The sequence below is a fragment of the Colobus angolensis genome, unplaced genomic scaffold (assembly GCF_000951035.1).
Source record: "Colobus angolensis palliatus isolate OR3802 unplaced genomic scaffold, Cang.pa_1.0 Scaffold19, whole genome shotgun sequence".
Taxonomy (NCBI): Eukaryota; Metazoa; Chordata; class Mammalia; order Primates; family Cercopithecidae; genus Colobus; species Colobus angolensis.
This window is the reverse complement of record NW_012115043.1, coordinates 2875056-2898913: the sequence shown is the minus strand read 5'-3', so window position 1 is coordinate 2898913 and position 23858 is coordinate 2875056. Positions and strand designations below refer to the sequence as shown.

Genomic DNA, 23858 nt, shown 5'->3' with positions numbered 1-23858 from the left:
CCCAGGCTGGAGTGTAGTGGTTTGATCTCAGGTCACTGCAACCCCTGCCTCCTGGGTTCAAGTGATTCTCCTGCCTCAGCCTCCTGAGTAGCTGGGATTACAGGCACCTGCCACCACACCCAGCTAAATTTTTTGTACTTTTAGTAGAGATGGGGTTTTGCCATGTTGGCAGGCTGGTCTCGAATTCCTGACCTCAGGTGATTCGCCCGCCTTGGCCTCCCAAAGTACTGGGATTACAGGCGTGCACCACCGCGCCCACCCAGTTTTGTATTTTTAGTAGAGATGGGGTTTCACCATGGTGGCCAGGCTGGTTTTGAGCCCCTGACCTCAGGTGATCCACCCGCCTCGGCCTCCCCAAGTGCTGGGATTACAGACGTGAGCCACCGTGCCCAGCCCAAGTTTTGCCAACTCTTATATCCATTGCCAACCTATAGTTTTGATTCAACCATGATTTGACAAATGAAGCTGTATGCCAATGAGTATGATTCTTTTTCCAATGAAAAATCGGATGTGATCTACTGTTAAACTATTTCTCACCCTTGTACCAAATACATTCATTAAATTGAAACTTATTTGAAATCACCAGCTCTACTGATCACAATAGGGCTGTCTTTTTAACTTTTTGTACAGATAGATGTAGGGATTGAAACATTGTTTGACCCTACATTATTTAATAATGGCTGGCTTTAACATCCTGCTTGCAAAATTCCTAATGGCTCTTGCTAGCTGTAGTGAGCCAGCCCCAGCCTACATGTGGGTGACACCTGCCTGTGCCTGGCCCAGTGTCCAGCATGTAACTGACATTATCCCCCTCTGTCCCTGGCTCGCAGCAGCCTGGTGAGGTGGCATATCCCTGCTTCACCGGTGAGAAAACCGAGGCTCAGGGTGATTAGGCTTCAGGTCTGCTGCCTCCAAAGCCCCTCTTCTTTCCACCTCGCTAGGCCACCCCGTCCAGTCTTTCACACACTCATGAAACATTGGTGGCCACTTTCTTGGTGTCAGATACTGGGATACAAAGAGAAATTACCTTCTTCCCTTCTGGGAGCTTTGGCCATCCCAGGAGGGAGGGTCAGTGAGCCTTAAAACCAGGCATGGGTGGGAGGATGCTGAGGCTGAGAGCTGAACTCCAGCCCTCAGTCCACCATTCAGTATCACCCTTAGACCTGGACAAGAGGGTGCTGCCCCGGGCCCTGTGTTTTAAAAGTCCCTGCTCCTGCCCTGGCCCTCCTCTTGGGATAAAGAGTTTGAGGGGTCTACGTGGAGGTGCCCACCTGGAGCTCACAATTCCTGCCCCTCTAGACCAAGCTCGGAATACCCAGAACTCTGGAACTCCTGGCCGGGTAACCCTAACCCCACTTGGCTGGGCTCTCAGGACCCTGCCCTGGAACACAAGGGCCCAAGGTGCCTGTAATTTGTTGTTGTTGTTGAGACAGAGTCTCACTCTGTCGCCCAGGCTGGAGTGCAGGGGTGCGACCTCAGCTCACTGCAACCCCGCCTCCTGGGTTCAAGCGATTCTTCTGCCTCAGCCTCCTGAGCAGCTGGGAATACAGGCACCCGCCACCATGCCCAGCTAATTTTTGTATTTTTAGTAGAGACGGGGTTTCAATATATTGTCCAGGCTAGTCTCAAACTCCTGACCTCGTGATCTGCTCGCCTTGGCCTCCCAAAGTGCTGGGATTACAGGCGTGAGCCACCGCACCCGGCCTTGGTACCTGTAATTTTAGCTCCAGTAGTCAGCGAAGGACTCACTGAGAAGGCGATGTTTCAGCAGAGACCTGGAGGAACAGGGACGCCTGGGGGGACTCTCAGGCCCATTGACGTCCACTGTTGGGACAGGTTCAGGGTCACAACCTCGAGCAGCAGCTGGCTGTGCCTCCCGGGCCTCTCCTGCCAGGTACGGGGGGCTGCAGTCATGAGGCTCCCCTGGCTCAGGTCTGGGCCCCTGAGTTCTTTGTAACCCAACTCTTTGCTCTTGGCCTTGTGGAAATAGAACCTGCACGGTGTGAAACTGAAGCCTGGTCGAGGGCTGGCAGAGTAGGGGACCCAGGGAATAAAGTGCTCACACCCAAACCAGGCTTGATGCCAGGGCAAAGGGGACTCAGTGGACCCCCTCCCATTTTACAGATAGGGAGACTGAGGCCCAGAGAGGAGACGCATCCTGCCGGAGAGTGCAAACCTGGCCTCTGTTCTGTCTCAGTTACAAAGCCCCTCCTCTTTCCCTGCTGTCAGCCGTATCTTTAATGGTCTCTCTCTCCATCCCCAGTCCCCAAATCCAACCGGTCAGGTTCTGGAGGGAAACCTAGTGGGCTCTGTCTTAGTGCCCTGGCTTGTAAATCACACTGACACGTATAAAGCCACATTTCGATTTTGGAGGCTTACTCCCGACCCCCACCCCGCCGACGGCAGCCTCCCTGCAGCTCTTGGCCCCGTGGGTGGGCCCAGTTCTCCCCCAGCCACCTTCCTTCCCACCAAGAAAACACGAGCAGAGCAAATTGCCTAATGAGACCCATGTTTTGCTGAGTTGCTAATTAAAGAACAAACCCAACCTACCATTAATTTGGTCTTGGGAAAGAAACTTGGCCTGCAGCAGAGAAAGGAAAGCAGTCAGGGGAGGGCTCCACCTGAGGCTCACACCCCCAGCCCCGGCCAGGCCGACACAGACCCTCACTCACCATCCTGGGGCCCCGGCTGCCACTGGGCTCGCTGCTCCCAGAACCGCGTTCAGTTTCCTCCAGCCTCAAGTCTAAAGTCTGCCAAGCTGGGTGGAGGCCCGGGTAATAAATGCTCGGCTGCCATGGAGACCGGGCCCGACGCCACCAGGGTCAGATTCCAGCTTCCTGAGCACAGCTCATGACCCGCCACTTGGGCAGGTTGGATTTTTGAGGAAACGGGGCTGCGGAAGGCTCTCCCTGGGCTCAGAGTCTCTGCCTCCAGAAGCCAAAGCAAAGGGACAAATGCCAGTTTCTTCCTGGGAGCCCTGGACTCCAGGAAGGGGTCTTCTCTCTCCTGGGACTCGGCGGGGACACCACCAAGCCCCGACTAGAGTTGGACAGTTTACACCCTGGGTCGTACTGAAGGCTCCTCACACACCATCTTGGAGGAGGAAGGGAACCCTTCCAAGACGGCCCAACTCAGAGATGGGCACCAGGGCGCGCAGGCTTCGGGCTCGGTATTGCAGGGACACAAGCTTCGGTGCTCTCAGGCTGGGATTCAGTCCTCCCCGCCTGCTGACTTGCTGAGTGACTGGCAAGTCATTCTACCTCAGTGTGTGCCTCAGTTTCCTCAGCAGCTGAATGACAGGGCCGTTGGCAAAATCAAGCGGCCAGCGCACAGCCGGTTCCCAGCCTGTGTCGGTTCACTTTCCGCCTTCTGGGGACTTTACAGGTCGGGGAGGGGCCTGGGCCGGGTCTCCAGCCCCACCGCAGGCTCCTCAGGGGCTTGGAGTGAGGCCTCTTAGTGCCAGTTGCCCTGGCCAGGAAGGCTTCCCTTTTCTTCCTTCCTCTCTCCACCCTCAGCCCCACCCCTTCCGCAGAAGCTGCTGATGCTCCCAAGTCTTCAGGGGGTCGTGCTGCTCCCCTCCCCCACACAGGAGGAAGTGGGGGCAGGGTGTGAGGCTTCCCTGGCTTCTTCCCCCTGAGATCCCATTTCCCTGTTTGGGGCGTGAGGTTTTTGTCCACAGCTGTCTATGGGGCTCTACACCCAGGGTCCGGCCCACAAGTAGGTGTGGCCGCACAGGTGTGCCCTACACAAGGGCCCCCAACCCAGGTGCGAGGGGGTGCTGGCCAGGGGCTGCACTGCCCACAGGAAGGGGGGCATCGTGCCACTTTGCACACAGGCACAGGGACAGGAGGGGCTGCCTGTGCCCCATTCTCCCCTCCCCTCTCCTTTCCTGACCGCCTCTGTGTGGAAAGGGTGCTTCTCCCCCAAATCACATCCCCAGAGTCGCCTCTTTACACCTGTTTCTAGACCCAGAGAATTTTAGCTGGGGACTCGACCCCTCCCTGGCAGAGTTTGAGGCCCCTGCTCCCTTACCCCGGGGCAGGGAGAGAGGAAAGGCTGCCTCTGTGCGTGCAGAGGATGGAGAGAAGGACGTGACGGAAAGTCACCTGGGCTCTGGAAGCCTGAAGGTGGCCAGGCCAACACGCCCCCACCGAATTCCTCTGCCTGTGAGAAGGTGCTCCAGGAGAAAAGAGGTGGCTCCGTGGAGTTAGGCCAGTGTGCGCTGGGGTGCCCCGGCCAACTCCCTCCTTACGTGTGTAGGTGTCCCCAGGGGGTGCCGCACAGATGGAAAACACCAGCATGGGGCAATGGCTGCGTGGGGGTTCACGAGACAGCAACTCACCGTGCTGTGGGGTGCGCCGTGTGTGCTGTACGTCAGCACAAAAGGGAGAAAAGACAAAAACCACCTCCGACACCAACTGCGGCCGTGACTGTTCGCTTTATTCTTGAATCCCGGGTCCCCGTGGCTGGCGGTCCCTTCCCATCCCTGGGCACCACCATGACTTCCTGTGGGTCCCTTCCCTTCTGTCGCCGACTCTGTAGACCCCCCCATGGGAGGGGTCCTAGGTAGGGGAGGCTCCTCCTCCCTCCAAACCGGGGGTCATGCTGTCAAGGCAAAGCCTCCGGACCCAGCACCTTGTAAAGGCTTTGATGAGAGGAGCTCCAGCTTTTGCTCAGGGCCTTCGGCCCCACCACCCAGGAATGCAGGCGCTCAGAGCCTGTGGCCAGGCTGCCCGAAGAGCGTGCCACAGTTCTGGAGTGGGAGCAGGGGACAGAGCTTTGGGTAGAGGAGGGTCGCCTGGAGAGCTGGACTGCCAGGGGAGTTGGCGGCGCCTCTGGCTCCTGGGGGCCAGGCTGGCTCCACACCTCATGGGCCTGAGCCTGGGCGGGGTCTGGAGTGCACACAGCCCCCAGGCAGGGAGAGGGCAGTGACAGGACCGAGCCACTCTTCTGTCCCAAAGCTGCCCCCAAGGGGTGTCAGCAACCCCAACCCACTGACCTACTTTGGGACCACAGGCCCATCCAGTGCAAATGAGGTCCAGACAGGAGAAATGCTTTACTCAACAGCCACAGAGGCTGACATAACCTGTGTAGCGTAGGGTCAGGGTGGGCCTGAGGGATGAGCCAGGTGGTGGGTGGGCGACACACCAGGTCCCCTCCTGGCCTCTGCCCCACCCAGCCCTCTCCTGCACAGCTACCAGAAGAACGGAGCAGCCCCAGCAGGGAGAGTGTGGTCAGGTGCAGGGGAGGGCAGGGGCCCGGATCCTGGCCCAGAAACACTCTAAAACAGAATCCAATCCTGAGATGATCCAAATCAAACAGAAACTTGATGGAAATAGTAGAGTCTGAAAATGATGCACTCTACACACACACATATGAATCCATACACACACACGCACACGAATCCACGCACACACGGCACACCCCACTCATGCTCTCAGTCTCCGGTTACACACCCACACCCACACCCCCCCACCCCTGTATTCAGACACCCTCTATGGCCCACCTCCCACCCAGCAGAGCGCCACAGCCTGGTGTCAGGGACTCAGTGCCGACTGCTGACGTGAAGGGTGTAGAAAGCCCAGGGCTCAGGGACGTAGATGACACCCGGGTACTTCTTCCTGAGAACAGGGTCATTCCACAGCCAGGCGACCCAGAGCGCCACAAGCAAGAGGGTCAGTGTGAAGGAGGAGAAGAGGAAAAGGCCGTTGCTGTCCAGGAAGAGGCGCTTGCGCTTCTGGTGCAGGACGAGGGCCAGCATGGCAAAGAAGGTGAAGATGAAGAGGATGAAGATCTGGCCCTCGGTGACCAGGTACCTGGAAAGGCCAGGGGTGAGTGAGGCAGCTGCTGTGGCAACCCCGTCCTGCCTGGCATCCCTCCCTGCGCGTGAGAGCCAGGCTGCCCTCCGGGCAGGCAGGAGAGTCCTCTGGCGCCAGGGCTCAGTGAACCCTGCCGCTCTAAGCCACAGCCCACGGGCAGCATACTGATGGAGCTGGTATAGTTACTGTGTTTTAGATGTTGATTTTGTTGCCAATATTTAAATAACAGAAAGCTACAAATGTATATTTCTGGCTTATCTGGTCACATTAAGTTTGTATTTCCACACAACAAAAACTGACTAGAGGAGAAAGTAACAAACGATTGCCACGACAACAGCAGCTACCCCAGCGGCAGGACAACGAGGTGAGAACCAGCAGGAAATGCTCCCCTAACATCTTTCCCGCTCACTGTAGCTGCCACCCATTCTTTTTAACCCCCAGAGAGCACACAGATGAGCCCCAGCGGGCCCTCTCAGCCACACAGGGGACAGGCCGGGGAGACGGTCTAGAGCTGGCTCAGGAAAGGAGGCCCTTTTCATTTTGAGGGAGGCCTCCCATCAGAGAAGGGCCCAGTCCTGCCCCCACCCTGTCCTTCCCATGATACCCACAATCCCAGGGTGACCTGTCTCCAGGGCAGAAGTGACAGAGGAGGGCTAGGAGACTGGCTGAGGCCAGAGTCCTCTGCGATGGGAAGAAGACAGAGCCAGAAAGAACAAAGACCCCAGGCCAGGTGCCCCTACGCCATTAAACCCCCCAGTCTGTCTTTGGCCTCACCATAGTGCTTTACATTTGACAAAGCCCCTCTCTGTCCTCAGCATCCTCATCATCTGAGAGGTAGACAGGCAGGTACCATCATTCCCATTTCACAGAGGCGGAAACCGCAGCCCACCACAGGGCTTGGTGTCGGAGGTGGGTTGTACCGGCCCCAGGGCAACACTGGGGTTCTTGAGACGGGGCAAACAGCGAGAGGGGCTTGAGGATGGAGAGAGACTGTGCAACCTCGCCCTCTCCTCCCACCTCCCTGCCATACCCAGGCCTGGGCTTCGTGGAAACAAAGAGGCCACCACAGGGCATTGTCACAGTCCCCACTAGACACAAGAGGAAGCAGGGGCTCAGAGAGGGCCAGTCTCCCTGGGGCCAAACAACAGGTCCATGGGCAAGTGCAGAATCTTGCTGCCGTGGCTCACTCGGTGCCCCTGCCTCTGCCCCCATGCTGATGTCTACTTACCAGTAGTACAGGCCACTGGGCGCCACCAGGAGCAGGGCAGGCCCTGGCATCCATCTCTCAGCTTTAGAGGCAGTAAAGCAGCCGCTGAAGTACATGAAGAGGATGAGGAAGAAGGGGATGTACCTACGACAGGAAGACCAGTGCCTTAGAGGCCTGCTCAGCAGTCCCCATCCCCACCACCTCTGCACCCGCTCCCACGGGGTCCCACGGAGTGCCACGTCACGGTTTACAAAACGCCTAGCCTGGGTGAGAGGCGCTCCTCTCCACCCGACCTTGCTTGTGCTGGGCGTCAAAGATGGGACAGAAACAGAAACAGGAATGCAAGGCACATGTGAGTCAGAGGCCCAGAGGCATCCATACGGCCCCGGGCACCTCACTCCCTCTGTGGCGGCGGGGGTGTCTGGGGGGTTGTCTGTCTCATGCACCGCGGACGCCAGCAGCCCAGCCCCACACTAGCCTGGAGACAGAGGCACCTCCCGGGCTGAGGATGGAGGTCCACATGTTAAAAAAGAGAACAGCACCCGCGGGGGCCTCTCGGTGAAGCGCTGCACCCACACTCAGCACACAGCCCCACCCCCACCTCAGACACCTCACCCCAAAATACCACCCTCTCCCCTCTCCACACACTGGCTCCCTTTCTCTCACCTGTGCTGACTTGCACCAGTATACCCGCCTGCCTCTTCTCACCCACACCCGCTTCCCGCTGGGGCTCCAGCTCTGTTTCTAGCCCCTCCACCCTTTCCCGACCTTCTGTGGGAAGAGGCTCTGGCAAAGGACAGGGAAACATGGCAGGAGGCCTGTCCAGGGACCCTGGACCAGCTGAGCCAGGAGGATTGACATCGCAGAGCCCGAAGCAACCTGGAAACACCTGTGCAAGGTGCATGTGCCATGAGCACCAACTCAGGAGTGAGCCGGGCAGGACTGGCCCTCGCCTCCCAGCTGCGCTGCAGCCCTCGGACCCCTCCTCCCGCTGGCCTTAGCTTCTCCTGGCTAAGATGGGAGGCTGGAACAGATGATGCCTCCCAGCCTGGGCCCGGGATCTCCTGAGGCTGAGGCCACATTTCTGAGGTCTCCCCTGATTCAGGGGCGGGGTAGGTAGGAAAAGGTGTCCCCCTGGGAGTTCTGAAGAGGGGGGAGCGCAAACAGCACGCCCCTCCCCAGCCTGATCAATCTGACTTCCTGCAGCTTCCTCCACTCCCAAAGAGCAGGCCCGACAAGGGTGGGGGTCCCTGGCTCCGCCCCCACCCTCCGCATTGCCATCTGGGGGTTGTTTATCAGGGACGGGTCCTCCTCCCCCACCCTCAGGGCTCAGGCTTGTTGAGGGAGGACCAAAGCCGCTCGCTGCCCTCTGCTGGCCACTGCGGGCACTGAGGGCTGGGCGGGGGCAGCGATGCTGGCGGGAAGCTGGGGCCCGGGGCCTGGGACAGCTGTTGGGTCTCCCGGGCAACCTCGGGGACAACCTCACCGGAGGTTGAGCTCACAGCGCCTTTACAGGGGATGAGACTCAACACATGGAGACCTGCGGCCCAGACAGCCTTGCTCAGTGTGTCCCTGAGGCCAGTGACAGAGCTAGCCGGTGGCCGGGCCCCTGGGATAGACAGATGGGCCCATCACTCACCACATGCAGTGACCCAGGTACTCATCATAATAGTAGAGCAGCTCAAAGGAGTCGATCTGAGGGAGGCACGGGCAGGGCAGAGTCGGGGGGATGTCAATGTCAGTCCAGGGAGGTGCTGGGGACCCAAGCATCCCCTCTGACCACACTTCTCCCAGGCCCAGGCCTCCCCCACTGCCTTATTCCCTACCCGGGGCCTTGCCCTCTGTTACAGGGGCCCAGGTGGGAGCCAGTCTGTGCACCACTTCCTAAGAACACTTGAGCATCCTAGCTTGGCGCAGGCGACGGTGCCCTCACCTAGCAGAATGCCTTTGGTGGAAGGACAGGTGCAGCGAGGGGTGGGGGCCATTTCTTCAGCCTCCCAGGACAGACTGTGCCTCTAGGGCTTACAGGCAGGGAGCAGGAGGTGGCCTCACCAGCGTCTCCGGCTTGAGATTCTTGATGATGGGGTTCTCACGGACAGACAGGTGGTGCTGGTAGCCACTGAAGAGCAGGCGGTGGTTGACAGAGTCGCCCACCAGGTGGATGCTGGCACCCATGATGAAGATGATGATGCTCACGTAGGTGATAGAGCGTGGCAGGGTGCGGGGGGACCGCTCGATGAGCTGGGGTTCAGAGTGGGGTTGGCAGCATGACCTCACCTCCGTCACAGTATGTGACACCCTCTACTTCTCCCCTCACACCCAGGGTAGGATGGATGCTTCCAGCTGGAATGTCACTCCAAAAAGTGGCTGGTCCCTTTAGCAGGCCAGCCCAGCCTCCAGATCCTCCCGTGACCCCTATGAACCCAGGAGGGACTGGGGAGCAGCACCGCCCCCTCCCACGACTTTACCCAGGGAGGAAAAAGACCAGAGGGCCCAACTCCTTTCCCAAGGTCACACATGACCTGTATGCTGGAGGGGACAGCCCAGCCTTCAATGCAGGAGTCCAGGCTCAGGCCCAGCCCTCCCACTGTCCCTGGCTGTGTCCCTGGGTGGCTGGCCCAGCCTGCTGAAGGCACCTTCTGATTTCTGAATGGTCCCCGCAAACATGAAGAAAATGTCAGGGATGGGGGCAGGTGCTTCTGAAATGCCACTGTTGCACTGAAAACACACCGGAGTTCTGAGATTATACCCCTCCTACTTCTGGAGATTTGAAATATCTTTCTCCAACACAAAATGATGGTGATAGTAAACGGGGATACAGGCTGAGCATCCCTTATCTGAAATGTTTCAGATTTTGGATTTTGGAATATTTGCATATATACAATGAGATATCTTGGGAATGCATACGCAAGTCTAAACATGAAACTCATTTGTTTCATTTTTCTTTGAGACAGGTCTCACTCTGTCACTCAGGCTGGAGTATAGTGGCTCAAGAGATCCTCCCACCTCAGCCCCCAGAGTAGCTGGGACTACAGGTGTACACCACTGTGCCCAGCTAATTTTTAAAGTTTTTGTAGAGACAGGGTCTCACTATGTTGCCCAGGCTGGTCTCAAACTCCTGGCCTCAAGCAATCCTCCTGCATCAGCCTCCCAAAGTATTGAGATTATGGGTGTGAGCCATCATGCCTGGAAAAATTCATTTATATTTCATATATACCTTACACATACAGCCTGAAGGTAATTTTACGTAACACTTTAAATAATTTTGCACATGAAACAAAGTTTACGTTAAGTACTTATGTGTAGAATTTTCTCTTTTTTTGAGACGGAGTCTCGCTCCGTCACCCAGGCTGGAGTGCAGTGGTGGAATCTTGGCTCACTGCAACCTCGACCTCCTGAATTCAAGTGATTCTCCTGCCTCAGACTCCCAAGTAGCTGGGACTACAGGCGCACACCACCGCGCCTGGCTAACTTTTTTGTATTTTTAATGGAGATGAGGTTTCACCATGTTGGCCAAGCTGGTCTCGAACTCCTGACCTCAAGTGATCTGCCTGCCTTGGGCTCCCAAAGTGCTGGGATTACAGGTGTGAGCCACTGTGCTGGCCCTAAGTTTTTTGTATTTTTTTCTTTTTCTTTTTTTTGAGATGGAGTCTCGCTCTCTTGCCCAGGCTGGAGTGCAATGGCATAATCTTGGCTGAGAATCAAGTGATTCTCCTGCCTCAGCCTCCCGAGTAGCTGGGACTACAGGTGCCTGCCAGTATGCCCGGCTACTTTTTTTTTTGTATTTTTAGTAGAGATGCAGTTTCACCACGTTGGCCAGGATGGTCTCAAACTCCTGACATCTGGTGATCCGCCCCCCTCAGCCTCCCAAAGTGCTGGAATTACAGGTGTGAGCCACCATGCCCAGTCAGTTTTTTGTATTTTTAATGGAGATGGGGGTTTCACCATGTTGGCCAGGCTGGTCTTGAACTCCTGACCTCAAGTGATCCGCCCTCCTCGGCCTCCCAAAGTGCTGGGATTACAGGCTTGAGCCACTGCACCCGGCTGAGTTTTCCACTTGTAGTATCATGCCAGTGCTTAAAAAATTTCAGACTCCTTTGGAGCATTTCAGATTTCAGATTTTTGGATTAGGGATGCTCAACCTATCTATAGTAGTTTTAAAGCCCCTATTGGCAAAGTGCAAAGCCAGCAGTTCCTGCTTGTGCTCCCAGTGATACCTCAGGGCTCTCCAGAGTGGAGGATGGAGTTCAGCTGCTGCTACTGCCTCTCCTGCCACCTGGCTTCTTCCTCTCTTCCCAGTGGGTCCCTGACCTCTCCCTGGACCCCCAGTCACTCCTACCTCAGCCTCCCCAAATGTTTTATGGTTTCCCAAGCACGGCCTTGTCTTCAGGTCCTTTTACCTGAACACCTCTCTGCTTCCCCCACTGGCACGCCAGGCTGACGCTCAAATCAAAAGCCCTTCCTTGGGGGCGTATTTTCCATCCCTCCCAGCAACCGGCAGTTCCGCCTCCCCCAGGCCCCAGGCCCTGGACATGCTGCTCTGCCTTCACCCCTCAGCAGCAGGCAGGAGCATGCTTGAGTCAGGACACGGGGCCTAGCATCACCTTCCTGCCAGGTGTGCAAAGAATGGGGATGACAGGGCTCAGAGCGGGGGACCTGGGACAGTACCTTGAGCAAGAGAAAGGGCGTGATGACATTGTAGGCCATGTGGAAGTAGTCCCCAACACTGGGCTTGTTGAGTGGAAACCATTCGAGAGGGAATACCAGCTGGGGAGCAAATAGAAGAATGGGCTCGCCTGGGCACAGCCCCACATGGCCCTCAGGCCTCAAGGGAGCCTGTCCCTAATGCCGCCCACCCCCACCCCTTTCACCCCCCACCCCCATCATGTACACTTAATTCTTTCTGTGATCGCTGGACCTTCTTGGCAGCCCTGGGACAAAGGTTTATCAAGTCAGGAACGCTGAGTCCCAGAGGAGGTAACGGACTTGTCCCCAGACACACAGCAGATGCAGTTCCAGGCAAGGCCTGACCCTGTGCCCCTCACCCAGCAGATACCAAATAAATGACCCTGATACCAGCTTGGGAGTTGGTAGGCTTCTCAGGGACTCCATTGTGGCACCAACTTGCTGGGGGACCCTGGGCTAATCCTTCCCTTCCCTGGTCCTCGGTTTCCCCACCTATAACACAAGAGAGGTGGCCCAGAGGGCCTACTTGGACCCTTTGGGTTCTGGCACTCCAAGATCAGTCTCCTGACTGCTAGGCCCTGGTGTGGAGGGATGCTTCCAAACCAGGTTCAAAGTACACATTAGGAGACAAAGTAGAAAATACGGATGCTCTCTCTACAAAGTGGCTTCAACTCTTCCTTCCCTACCTTCCCAGAGAGATGAAGGCAGAGGCCAGGGGCACTTCCTCCCTCTGGAATGCTCTCTCTTCTGAGCCCTGGCCTTGTCCAGGCCAGCATGAAAACCCCTATGCAGGGTCAGAGCATTTCACAGCCCCCAGACTGTACTCCTCGTCTCTGTGGATTGAAAACACAGGCCGGGCGCGGTGGCTCAAGCCTGTAATCCCAGCACTTTGGGAGGCCGAGACGGGCGGATCACGAGGTCAGGAGATCGAGACCATCCTGGCTAACACGGTGAAACCCCGTCTCTACTAAAAAATACAAAAAAAAAACTAGCTGGGCGAGGTGGCGGGCGCCTGTAGTCCCAGCTACTCCAGAGGCTGAGGCAGGAGAATGGCGTGAACCCGGGAGGCGGAGCTTGCAGTGAGCTGAGATCCGGCCACTGCACTCCAGCCTGGGCGACAGAGCGAGACTCCGTCTCAAAAAAAAAAAAAAAGAAAACACACATAATGCCCACAAGTTTCAAGGAAGGATTTAGATGGTTATCTCTTTTAACACAGAAATGCCATACTGGATAAACTAAAGCTGCAGAAATAAAACTCACAGAATGCAGCAGAAATAAAACTCACAGAATGCAGCAATCTCAGTCTCTCTCTCCTTCTCTCTCTCACTCAGTGTGCATGTGTGTATCTCTTGACCTACATCATATATATACTTGCTAAAATATTCTGTGATAGCAAAATACCAGAAGTAGGCTGACTCTTCAATCATGGAAGATTAAGTAGCCATTAACAGAAACGATACTTTATATGTACTGACATGGAGGGAGATCTGTAATATATTCTGTTTTTTTCTTATTTATTTATTTTTTATTGAGATGAGGCCTCCCTATGTTGACCAGGCTGGTCACAAACTTCTGGGCTCAAGTGATCCTCCCACCTCGACCTCCCAAAGTGCTGGGATTATAGGTGTCAGGCACCAAGCCCCATTAATTTTTAAATTATTTGTAAAAGCAAGGTCTCGCTATGTTGCCAGGGCTGGCCTCAAGCGATCCTCCTGCCTTGACCTCCCAAAGTGCTGGAATTACATGTGTAAGCCACCATGCCCCACCATATGATATACTCTAAAGGAAAACAAGTAGGTTGCAAAATAAAGTAGAAAGCAGAATCTCATCATGGTTAGAAGGGAAAAGGATGTATATAAGTGTTTGTATGAACAGAGAAAAGAGTGAAAGGGGTGTTCCCCAAACTGTCAGCAGTGGGACAGGAATGGGGTAGGGAGAGTCTAAGACTTCTTTAGGTTACAACTATGTTCCATCTATGACATGTTACTTTTATAACTTGTAAATGTTTCTGTTTTTAGTTATTACAAATTTGCAACTATTATGCATACATTTGAAAATCTCGAGCTTATATATGAGCTTTTCAAATGTCTACTCTCCACCAAGTCCTACTTAGGGTTACAGTGGTCACAGTAGCTCTGGGCAGGACGGGGGAAGTGATTTGCCCAACAGGAGACCCTGTGATGCCAGTAGAAGCAGGGTCCTAGTGAGTGAGGGGAGCCACCAGCCCACTCCAGGCCTCATCTCTCCCTCTCCCCAGAGCACCAGTTTCATGGGCAGCTTATGTGGTTCCTTCATGCTAGAAGAGGGTTCAGAGCAGCCAGTCCAACCAGTCTTCTTGGACAGGAGAGAAATGAAGCCCAGGACAGTGACTTGCCCTAAGTCACCCACAAACTCAACCAGATGCCCCAACTCTCGGCTCAATTCCTCTTATTTTTCCACATTTAAAAGGCAACCTTCAAAGAGTCTGCAGGAAGGAGAACCAGCACCCACCATCACTCCCTGACAGCACTGCCAGGACAACTTTTCTTTACGCCTATCAAGTCTTTGATCCCAGGTAAACAAGCTCATTATTGACTTGCAATTAGTCAGCCTGCGTGTCATTTAGGAACCTTTTTTCTCCTTAAATATTCCAGGTTGCTCTGTAGTATCCATAATTTGTGCTTAATGGCCAGGAAACATTCTCTATAATGGACATAGCAAAACTGATTTACCCAGTCCCTAATGCTGGACACTCAAGTCACTTCAAAGGTTTGGCTAATATAAACATCACTGCAATGAACATCTTTGAGTTAGAGGATGCTGCTGTCTTCTTGCTGATTATCTGTCTTGCTGCTGCTTCTTGCTGCTGTCTGTCTTGGTGATTTGGTTCAACCTGGTTCACCTGCTTCCAGACACAGGCCAGAGGGGGTTACAGTATTACAGTATGACTGTTCAGGACCACCAGTTCCTCCATAAGAATCGGGGCACAGTATGACTCTTCAGGCCCCCCCACTTGCTGGCAGTTGCCTGATGGGCCAAGTCATAGAGCTAAGGATATGAAGGCATCCAGGCCTATATCCTTATGGGCAGATTCTCAGAAGGGTATTACTGGGTCAGCAGGGATGAATATATTAGGATTCTGGATATTTATGTGACAGAGAATTCAACCTCGTCAGGAAGGGGCTGGGGCCAGGATGCCTGGGCAGATGCTGGCCTCTGTGCTTGCCTTGAGCCAGTTACTTATTCTCTCTCTCCTCAAGTTTCCTCATCTATAAAATTGAGATTAGCAATAGTGTTGATATGAGAATTAAATAAACTGAAACACATCAAGAGCTTAGAACAGAATAAGCATTCGATGTTTAGCCACTATTCTAACTTTGCTATAATTATTATTCATTCAATAAAAATGCATTGAACACTTATTGTGTTAGGCACTATTCTAAGTACTAATCTTGCCAAGTTGTTACTTATGAATTACTACTACTTTCCAAAAAGGCTTTGCTTTTTGTTTGTTTTGTTTTTTGAGACAGGGTCTCACTGAGTTGCCCCAGCTGGAGTGCAGTGGTATGATCACGGCTCACTGCAGCCTCGACTTCCCAGGCTCAGGAGATCTTCCCAGCTCAGCCCTGAGTAGCTGGGACTACAGGTGCACATCACCACACCCAGCTAATTTACATATCTTTTGTAGAGACGGGGTCTCACTATATTGCCCTGACTGGTCTCAAACTCCTGGGCTCCAGTGATCTTCCCGTCTCAGCTTCCCAAAGTGCTAGGATTATAGTCATGAGCCACCATGCCCGGCCCCAAAAGGGCTTTGCTAATTGGCACGATCACTAGACGTTACAAAGTGCCAGTTTCCGCACTGGATATCGTTATTTTTACACTTGAATTTGCTGAGTGACCTTCGAAAAGTCACTTCCCCTTTATCTTCCAGTAAACTGAGAGAATAGGCCTGGATGCCTTCATATCTTTTGGCTCTATGACTGTGGCCCTCAGGCAACTGCCAGCAAGTCGGGTGGGAGGGGTCTGAGGGTCATGAATAGTCACACTGTGCCCCCACTACCAAATAATGACTTGATACCTGGTGATACCTCACTTAATTTTCTTCACGTTCATCTATTTATTATCTATCATCTATCAATTATCTATCTATCTATCTATCTATCTATCTATCTATCTATCTATCTATGTATCATCCATCCTCCCACTACAAGCAAGGGGCACTGGTGCCCTCCCAGCATTAACCTCTTCTGTGGAGGCCACCACTGGATACTAAAGGATGAAGCAGCCTTGGAGGGCAGGGGATGGTTTCACTGGATGGCATTAAAAATTACCCATGGCTCAGTCATATATAATATACAAAATCAGCCTACGCGCTTCAACTCCAGAAAAAATAATACTATCCCAAGGTAATAGGGAAGGACGGGCGGTGGGGGGTAGGGGCGGATGGCGGGGGTGCTCCACTTCCTTTCCCATACTCCTTTGTCTGTCTTGGTGATTTGGTTCAACCTGGTGGTTCACCTGCTTCCAGACACAGGCCAGAGGGGGTTACAGTATTACAGTATGACTGTTCAGGACCACCAGTTCCTCCATAAGAGTCGGGGCACAGTATGACTCTTCAGGCCCCCCCGACTTGCTGGCCGTTGCCTGATGGGTCAAGTCATAAAGCTAAGGATATGAAGGCATCCAGGCCTATCCTCTCAGTTTACTGGGAGATAGAGGAGAAGTGACTTGTCTAAGGTCACTCGGCAAATTCAAGTCACAATAAGTGTCCTCAGTGCTGGTCGGGGCCCTGTGCACCATTTCACACTCACCATGGCAATGGGGCGCCCAAAGTCCAGAACCCAGTTCTGCAGCGTGAAGTAGAACCAGAGGTCGAGGTGGAAGGGAGCTGTGCGGGCAGCCTCATCAGCGCTGACAGAGCCATGCCTGGGAAGGAACCAGATGAGAGAGGTCAGCTCTTCTCTCCTCCTCCACCAAAATCTTCCCCTGAGATTAGCCACAAAGAGGTCTGGGGACTTGAGGACAGGAGGAGACACACACAGTTGAGTTCTAGGGATAGGGTTTTGCTGGAAATACTGGGGTCTGGCCCTGCGGTCCAGGGGAAGGTGGACTTCAGCTGCCTCGACCTTAGCTTCCCTGTGATTCCGGAAGGAAACAGCTGAACAGGTATAACTGCTGGGGTTTCTCCCCTACTGAATGATGGAGGAAATCAAGTAAGGCAAAGGATGCAGTCGTGGTTGAAAAGCATGAAGCATGATGATGGATGACGGCAGCTGACCTCAGTTGAGCACTTACTGTATTCCAGGCACTACTGTTAGCTGTTTACATGTATTATCTCATTTAATCCTCACAGAAACCTTTCAAGGCTGAAATATTACCCCCCATTTTACAAATGAAAAACCTGAGGCCCAAGAGGCTCAATAACTTGCTCAAGGTTACACAGCTAAGGATTTGAACCCAAATGATAGGGCTCCTGAGCTTATACTTTTAACCTCCATCCCATAGTTGAGTCCATCATGATGGGTCTATGGGCTGGGTGTGTGACCGGAGCTGGGCCAATCAGAGCCCTCCAATGAAATGGGCCTTAGAGACTGAAACGGGTAGGGCCTCCTGCTCCCTTGATTCCAGCACTATGAGGTCAGGTTGGGCTGCTGGTGCTCCTCTTCTCAGCAGGCCGCAGTGGAACCTGAGGAGCCAGCAGAAGCGAGGTGATGTGAGAGACACAGGAAGTGGGGTACCGCCTCACCACACATCTTTGGAGGCCTGTCCCTCTCACTAAACAGTTGGTCATCTGCTGTTCGCAGATGCACTGAAGTTGCAGGACCAGTGCTGCCTCCTCTGGGAAGCCCTCCCTGATGAAGCTTTTCCCAAAGCCCCAGCAGCGCACTGCAGGGAGCACTTCAACGCCAACTCAGTCTGGCATGATAGGGCTGGAATTGTACTTTCTCATCTAGATCCTCGAGAACAGGGGTGACCTTTTAAGGTTCTCCCAACTCACCCACCTCCCTAGCAGAGTCCAAATCCTCTTTACAGAGTCCCTGCAATTACCTGCACACCTCCAGGGACAACAGGTGCATGCCACCATGATTGGCTAAATTTTTTTTTTTTTTTTTTTGTAGAGGTGAGGTCTCACTATGTTGCCCAGGCTGGTCTCAAGTAATGAATCCATATCAGCCATCCATAGTGCTGGGATTACAGCTGTGAGCCACCATGTCCGGCCAACAGCTTGCTATTCTGTTTTTGATTGCTAGGCTTATTAGGAGATCAAGTTAGAAAGGGATCAGCGTGGCCTAGGGCAATACACAAAGCTTGCATGAGGGAAGGGAGCCTCAAAGCAGGGATGGATGAATCTAACTAGGCAGAAAAGCAGGAGAGCAGGGTAAAGGCCTGGAGGTGGAAGTGAAGATGGTTCTGCATGGAGCGGAGATGCCTGGCTTACTGGAGCCAAAGAGAAGGTAGGGGCGGCTGGATCTTCAGACTGGACAGACAGCCAGTAACCGTGAGGACTGCTCAGTGGTCTGAGACAAGTAACCAACAGAGGCCCCACCCAGCTCCTTCCTCAGTGGCCATCAGGGTAAGGCCTCAAAAAGCAGACAGTGATAACCTCCAGGCCCAGAGAACTTAGGTGGTCAAAGAGATAACAGCCTTCAGTTTCTTGCTCTGATACCTCCAAACTGGGCAAAAAGTAGGATGTTCAGTAAGAGGAATAAAGGGATTTTGAAAGCATGAACACTAAGATGTGTGTATCTGGAAGTTATGCGTACCTAGCACACTCTAGAGGCTCGGTGACTACTTCTCCACCTCAGGAAGCACCTCGGCCAATGAGAATCCCTGTCATTAGTCTAGCCTAACTTAATAGGACAGGAAAAAAAAAAGAGGCGGGGCTGGGCCCAGTGGCTCACACCTGTAATCCCAGCACTCTGGGAGGCTGAGGTGGGCAGATCACCTGAGGTCAGGAGTTCGAGACCAGCCTGGCCAACATAGTGAAACCCTGTCTCTATATAAAAATACTAAATTAGCCAGGAGTGATGGTGCGCGCCTGTAATCCCAGCTACTTGGGAGGCTGAGGCAGGAGAATCACTTTAACCTGGGAGGCGGAGGTTGCAGTGAGCCGAGATCGTACCATTGCCTGGGCAAAAAAAGTGAAACTATCTCAAAAAAATAAATAAATAAAATCTAAAAAAAAAAAAATTAAAAATTAACTGGGTATGGTGGCACACATCTGTAGTTCCAGCTACTCAGGAGGCTGAGACGGGATGATCACTTAAGCCTGCAAGGTCGAGGCTGCAGTGAGCTACAACAGCACCACTGCACTTTAGCCTGGGTGACAGAGTAAGAGTTTATCACCAAAAAAAAAAAAAGCAGGCGCACAGAGTGGATACTCAGCAACCAGCCTGCAAATCAAGATTAGACTGGGCGCAGTGGCTCATGCCTGTAATCCCAGCACTTTGGGAGGCCGAGGCGGGCGGATCAGGAGGTCAGGAGATTGAGACCATCCTGGCTAACACAGTGAAACCCCGTCTCTACTAAAAATACAAAAAATTAGCAGGGCGTAGTTGCGGGCATGGGAGGCTGAGGCAGGAGAATGGCATGAACCCGGGAGGCAGAGCTTGTAGTACGCCAAGATTGTGCCACTGCACTCCAGTCTGGGCAGCAGAGTGAGACTCCGTCTCAAAAAAAAAAAAAAGAAAGGCAACTAGAAACTCCAAGAAAAACAAAACAAAAGCAACATAAGGAAACAAATTTAGGCCGGGTGCCGTAGGGTGCCGTAGCTCACGCCTGTAGTCTCAGCACTTTGGGAGGCCGAGATGGGCAGATCATGAGGTGAGGAGATCGAGACCATCATGGCTAACACAGTGAAACCCTGTCTCTACTAAAACTTCAAAAAATTAGCCAGGCGCGGTGGTGGGCGCCTGTAGTCCCAGCTACTCGGGAGGCTGAGGCAGGAGAACGGCGCGAACCCAGGAGGCAGAGCTTGCAGTGAGCCGAGATCGCGCCACTGCACTCCAGCCTGGGTGACAGAGCGAGACTCCATCTAATTAAAAAAAAAAAAAAAAAGCAAATTTAACTGTTAAACATTATTTGGCTCGGTTAGAACAATATTTATTAAATACATGGCTTAAATAACATACACATTATATATTAATTTTCAATGTTTAGAGTCAATCCACAGATAAAACATGGAAGATAATTATGGTTTTAAAGCAGCAGATAATTATAGTCTACTTTGATAACATGAAAACAGAGGACAGAAATTGTAGGAAAGGGTGACGAAAGCTAAAGTTTAGGGTAAGGGACTAATATCCTCTTTTTATTTTTTAGTTTTTGAGACAAGGTCTTGCTCTGCTGCCCAGGCTGGAGTGCAGTGGCACAGTCATGGCTCATTGCGGCCTTGACCTCCCAGGCTCAAGCAATCCTCCCATCTCAGCCTCCTGAGTAGTTGGGGCCACAGAAAGGCATGTGCTGCCACACACGGCTAATTTTTAAAAATTTTCATTTTTTCTAAAAGGAATCAAAGGCTGGGCACAGTGGTTCATGCCTGTAATCCCAGTACTTTGGGAGGTCAAGGCGGGTGGATCACCCGAGGTCAGGAGTTAGAGACCAGCCTGGCCAACATGATGAAACCCCATCTCTACTAAAAATACAAAAATTAGCTGGGCGTGGTGGCAGGCACCTGTAATCCCAGCTACTCAGGAGGCTGAGGCAGAATTGCTTCAACTCAGGAGGTGGAGGTTGCAGTGAGCCGAGATCGCACCACTGCACTCTAGCCTGGGGGACAAGAGTGAAACTCTGTCTCAAAAAAAGAATAAAATAAAATAAAATAAACCAAGAAATAGCAGTTGAGTGTAGTTTTTAAGAGTGTGGACTTGGCCGGGCACGGTGACTCACGCCTGTAATCCCAGCATGTTGGGAGGCTGAGGTGGGCGAATCACAAAGTCAGGAGTTTGAGACCAGCCTGGCCAACATGGTGAAATGCCATCTCTACTAAAAATACAAAAAATTAGCTGGGCGTGGTGGCAGGCGCCTGTAATCCCAGCTACTCGGGACGCTGAGGCAAGAGAATCGCTTGAACCTGGGAGGCGGAGGTTGCAGTGAGCCGAGATCGCGCCACTGCACTCCAGCCTGGGTGACAGTGCAAGGTTCCACCTCAAAAAAACAAACAAACAAACAAAAAAAGAGTGTGGACTTTGGAGTCTATTTGGGTTCATATCCCAGCTCTGCTTCTAACCAGATCTTCAGCAAGTCACTTAACTTCTTGGGCCTCCATGTCCTCATTTGTAAAATGGAGATAATAGTAGATCCTATATCTCCTTTTTTTTTTTTGAGACAGAGTCTCGCTCTTGTTGCCCAGGCTGGAGTGGTGCGATCTCGACTCACCGCAACCTCCACCTCCTGGGTTCAAGTAATTCTCCTGCCTCAGCCTCCTGAGCAGCTGGGACTACAAGCGCACGCCACCATGCCTAGCTAATTTTTGTCTTTTTAATAGAGACAAGGTTTCTCCGTGTTGGTCAGGCTGGTCTTAAACTCCTGACCTCGTGATCCGCCCACCTCAGCCTCCCCAAGTGCGGGCATTACAGGAATGAGCCACTGCGCCTGGCCAGTAGATCCTATGTCAAGGGTTGTGGTTTAATTAATATATGCAAAAACTTAAGAGCAGGGCCTGATCCACAGAAAGTGCTACATAGTGTTTGCTATTGTTATAAGCCTATTATTTGCAAATACAAATTTGACTCTGGTAAAAACAGCTAAAAGAAGCTAAGGTGATTGTCTCTGGTGCCAGGGAAGGGTGGGGCAGGGATTGCTGCTTCTTAAAACTTGAAGTTTTTGTTATTGGATTTATCATGGGCATTAATTATAATACTTCTTTTTTTGAGACAGAGTCTCACTGTCGTCCAGGCTGGAGCGCAGTGGTGCGATCTCGGCTCACTGCAACCTCCGCCTCCCAGGCTCAAGGATCCTGGTGCCTCAGCCTCCTAAGTAGCTGGGATTACAGGCATGGGCCACCACACCTGGATCATTTTTGTATTTTTTAGTATGGACGGGGATTCTCCATGTCGGCCAGGCTGGTCTTGAACCCCTGGACTCAAGTGATCCACCCACTTTGGCCTCCCAAAGTGCTGGGATTACAGGCCATGGCACCCGGCCTAATTATAATACTTTCATTATAATACAAAAGCTGGCAACAAAGCAGGTGGAAGCTGGAACGGGTTACCTTAAGAGGCAGTGAGCAAAGCACAGATGCAGCAGAGGAAATCCAAGCATCCTAGGAACTGGACAGGATGATTCTGCCTACTGTCTCGAGCAGCAATTATACTGGGAATGGGCTGAGGCCACGCTGTGGGGGGCAGAGACACCCTGGGAGACAGAGAGTTCACGCCTCACACCACCCCCTTGGGAACACCCTGGTTAGTGGGGAGCTCACACAGGAGAAGAGGGACATCACTCCTTATCAGCCAAAGTGGAGTCCTAAGAGCAGAGCCCATACGTCAGAAACCCTGGGTTTAGGCCCTGGTTCTTGCCAGCAAATGACGTAACCTCTCTGGGCCTCCATTTCCCCATCTGTACATTGGAAGTGACATGTGGCAGCTCATTGTCAAGACTGAGCAAGATGCTAGACATGGGAGCCTCACACAGGAGGTAAAGTGGTGACCGTATCTGAGACCCACAGGCTGTTCCCACTGGGCTGTCACAGTTCCGGGCAGTCAGTGACCCCCAACTTGGCGAGGGTTCAGAACAGAGACATCCCGCAGGCAGAAGAGGCTCCCCGGAAGAGGGGAGCTGGCAAATGGGTTGGGTGGAGGCCACAGCAGAGATGAACCCACTGGACACGGTGCGGGGCAGACAGCCCGGGGACTCAGCCAGTCAGGCTCCTCAGACCATCTGAGCCTGTTTCCTCATCAGTAAAATAATACTTAATTCACAGGCCGAGGGAGACAGGTGAGCTACAGTACGCGGTCTATGGTCAGTACATTGTTTCTAAGTGAAAACGGACACGGTCCACAGCTGCTCAGCCCGCATGTCCTCAGCAGCAGAAAGGAGCCCAAGCCCTCAGACTTCTCCCTTCATCCAGGCCGTACCAAAAACTTCCTAACAAGAACTTTGCGCATTGCCAGCGCTCAGAAACTTCCCACGACTCCCCAGTGACTATGGGATAAAGACTATTTCCTTAACCTGTCACCTAGGACAGGAACTAGGGTGAGACAAGCGAGGCCCCAGGGCCCAACATTTGAGGCGGCACTCACTGTCACGGCTGTGCGCCTACCCCTAAGTTTTGCACTCTAGGCCCTCACTTGAGTCCTAGACTTGCTGCAATTAAAGACCCTTCACAATCAGTCTGCATCCTCCTGTCACTTTCTTTTACAGCCGGAAAGCTGTTTCCCTGGCTGGAACAGCCTGTCTTCCCTGGGTCCCCTACAGAGTCCTTTGAGACTCAGCTCAAGTGCCACTTCCTCCATGAAGCCCTCCAAGATGACCTCTCACTCCCACGTGGGCTCTGTCTCTCCTCGTCCCTACTGGACGGCAAGCCTCTCCCACCTTCACCCTGCCCACCCCCTTACTGCCTGGCACAGAGCTGGGCACACCACAGGCGCTTAAAGAATGCCTGCTGAATGCAGTGAATGTTTCTGGTAAGTAAAACGGGACGAAGGTAGAATGGAGCTCTGCTCGTCCCAACCAGATAAACCAAAAACTGAGAAGGGACCCTCATTCATTCTCTGGACGGGAGCTTCCGCCCTTCTCCGCTGTCTCTTCCATTACATTCGCACATTCTTGGGTGCCCCAGGTCAAGCAGAAAGCCTCCTGATTAACTGCAGAATCAAGTCCTACTCAGGGCTGGAAGGACCCAGAGAACGCGAAGGTGGTGCCCGGAACTTGCGGATGACTTGGGGGCCCGAGTGACTAAATGTGTGTGTCCCCATCCCCCTGGAGAGTTCTCCCAGCGCCGCCGCTGTCCCGGCGCCGGCCCGGGTCGCAGGGGAGCGCGGGAGGGGCGGAAAACCCCAAACTCCGGGCGGGCGCTCCTCCTACCCGAGCAACTGCGAAGCGGGGAGGCAGAGCCTCGTTGGTCCCCGGGCTCCCCAGGGGAAGAAGGAAACGCGGGAGCGCCGCCGCCAGGGTAGCGCGTCTCCAAGCCCCCAGCGCTCCGCTCCGCCCCGGCCCGCGCG

General features: G+C 53.3%; 3 protein-coding genes across 3 annotated transcripts in view; 1 reads left to right on the top strand and 2 right to left on the bottom strand.

Moving 5' to 3' along the window:
• Positions 1-3519, bottom strand: part of CALML4 (calmodulin-like 4) — a 12875-nt gene extending 9356 nt beyond the window's left edge. The window contains 3 exon segments of the mRNA XM_011940340.1: positions 2551-2581; positions 2673-2727; positions 2729-3519. Coding sequence (XP_011795730.1) covers positions 2551-2581; positions 2673-2727; positions 2729-2796 — 154 coding nt within the window. The 5' untranslated portion in view covers positions 2797-3519.
• CLN6 (ceroid-lipofuscinosis, neuronal 6, late infantile, variant) overlaps positions 1-17771 on the bottom strand; it is a 29843-nt gene extending 12072 nt beyond the window's left edge. Inside the window, exons 1-7 of the mRNA XM_011940556.1 lie at positions 17743-17771; positions 16506-16830; positions 11695-11793; positions 9079-9267; positions 8666-8721; positions 7048-7170; positions 2673-5816 (exon numbers count right to left, since the gene is read on the bottom strand). Coding sequence (XP_011795946.1) covers positions 5546-5816; positions 7048-7170; positions 8666-8721; positions 9079-9267; positions 11695-11793; positions 16506-16830; positions 17743-17771 — 1092 coding nt within the window. The 3' untranslated portion in view covers positions 2673-5545. The remainder of the gene's footprint in view (positions 1-2672; positions 5817-7047; positions 7171-8665; positions 8722-9078; positions 9268-11694; positions 11794-16505; positions 16831-17742) is intronic.
• A 4882-nt stretch (positions 17772-22653) lies between these two features.
• Positions 22654-23858, top strand: part of LOC105510661 (histone H1, gonadal-like) — a 46641-nt gene continuing 45436 nt past the window's right edge. Inside the window, 2 exon segments of the mRNA XM_011940555.1 lie at positions 22654-22835; positions 23623-23809. Of these exon segments, the coding sequence (XP_011795945.1) occupies positions 22654-22835; positions 23623-23809 (369 nt within the window).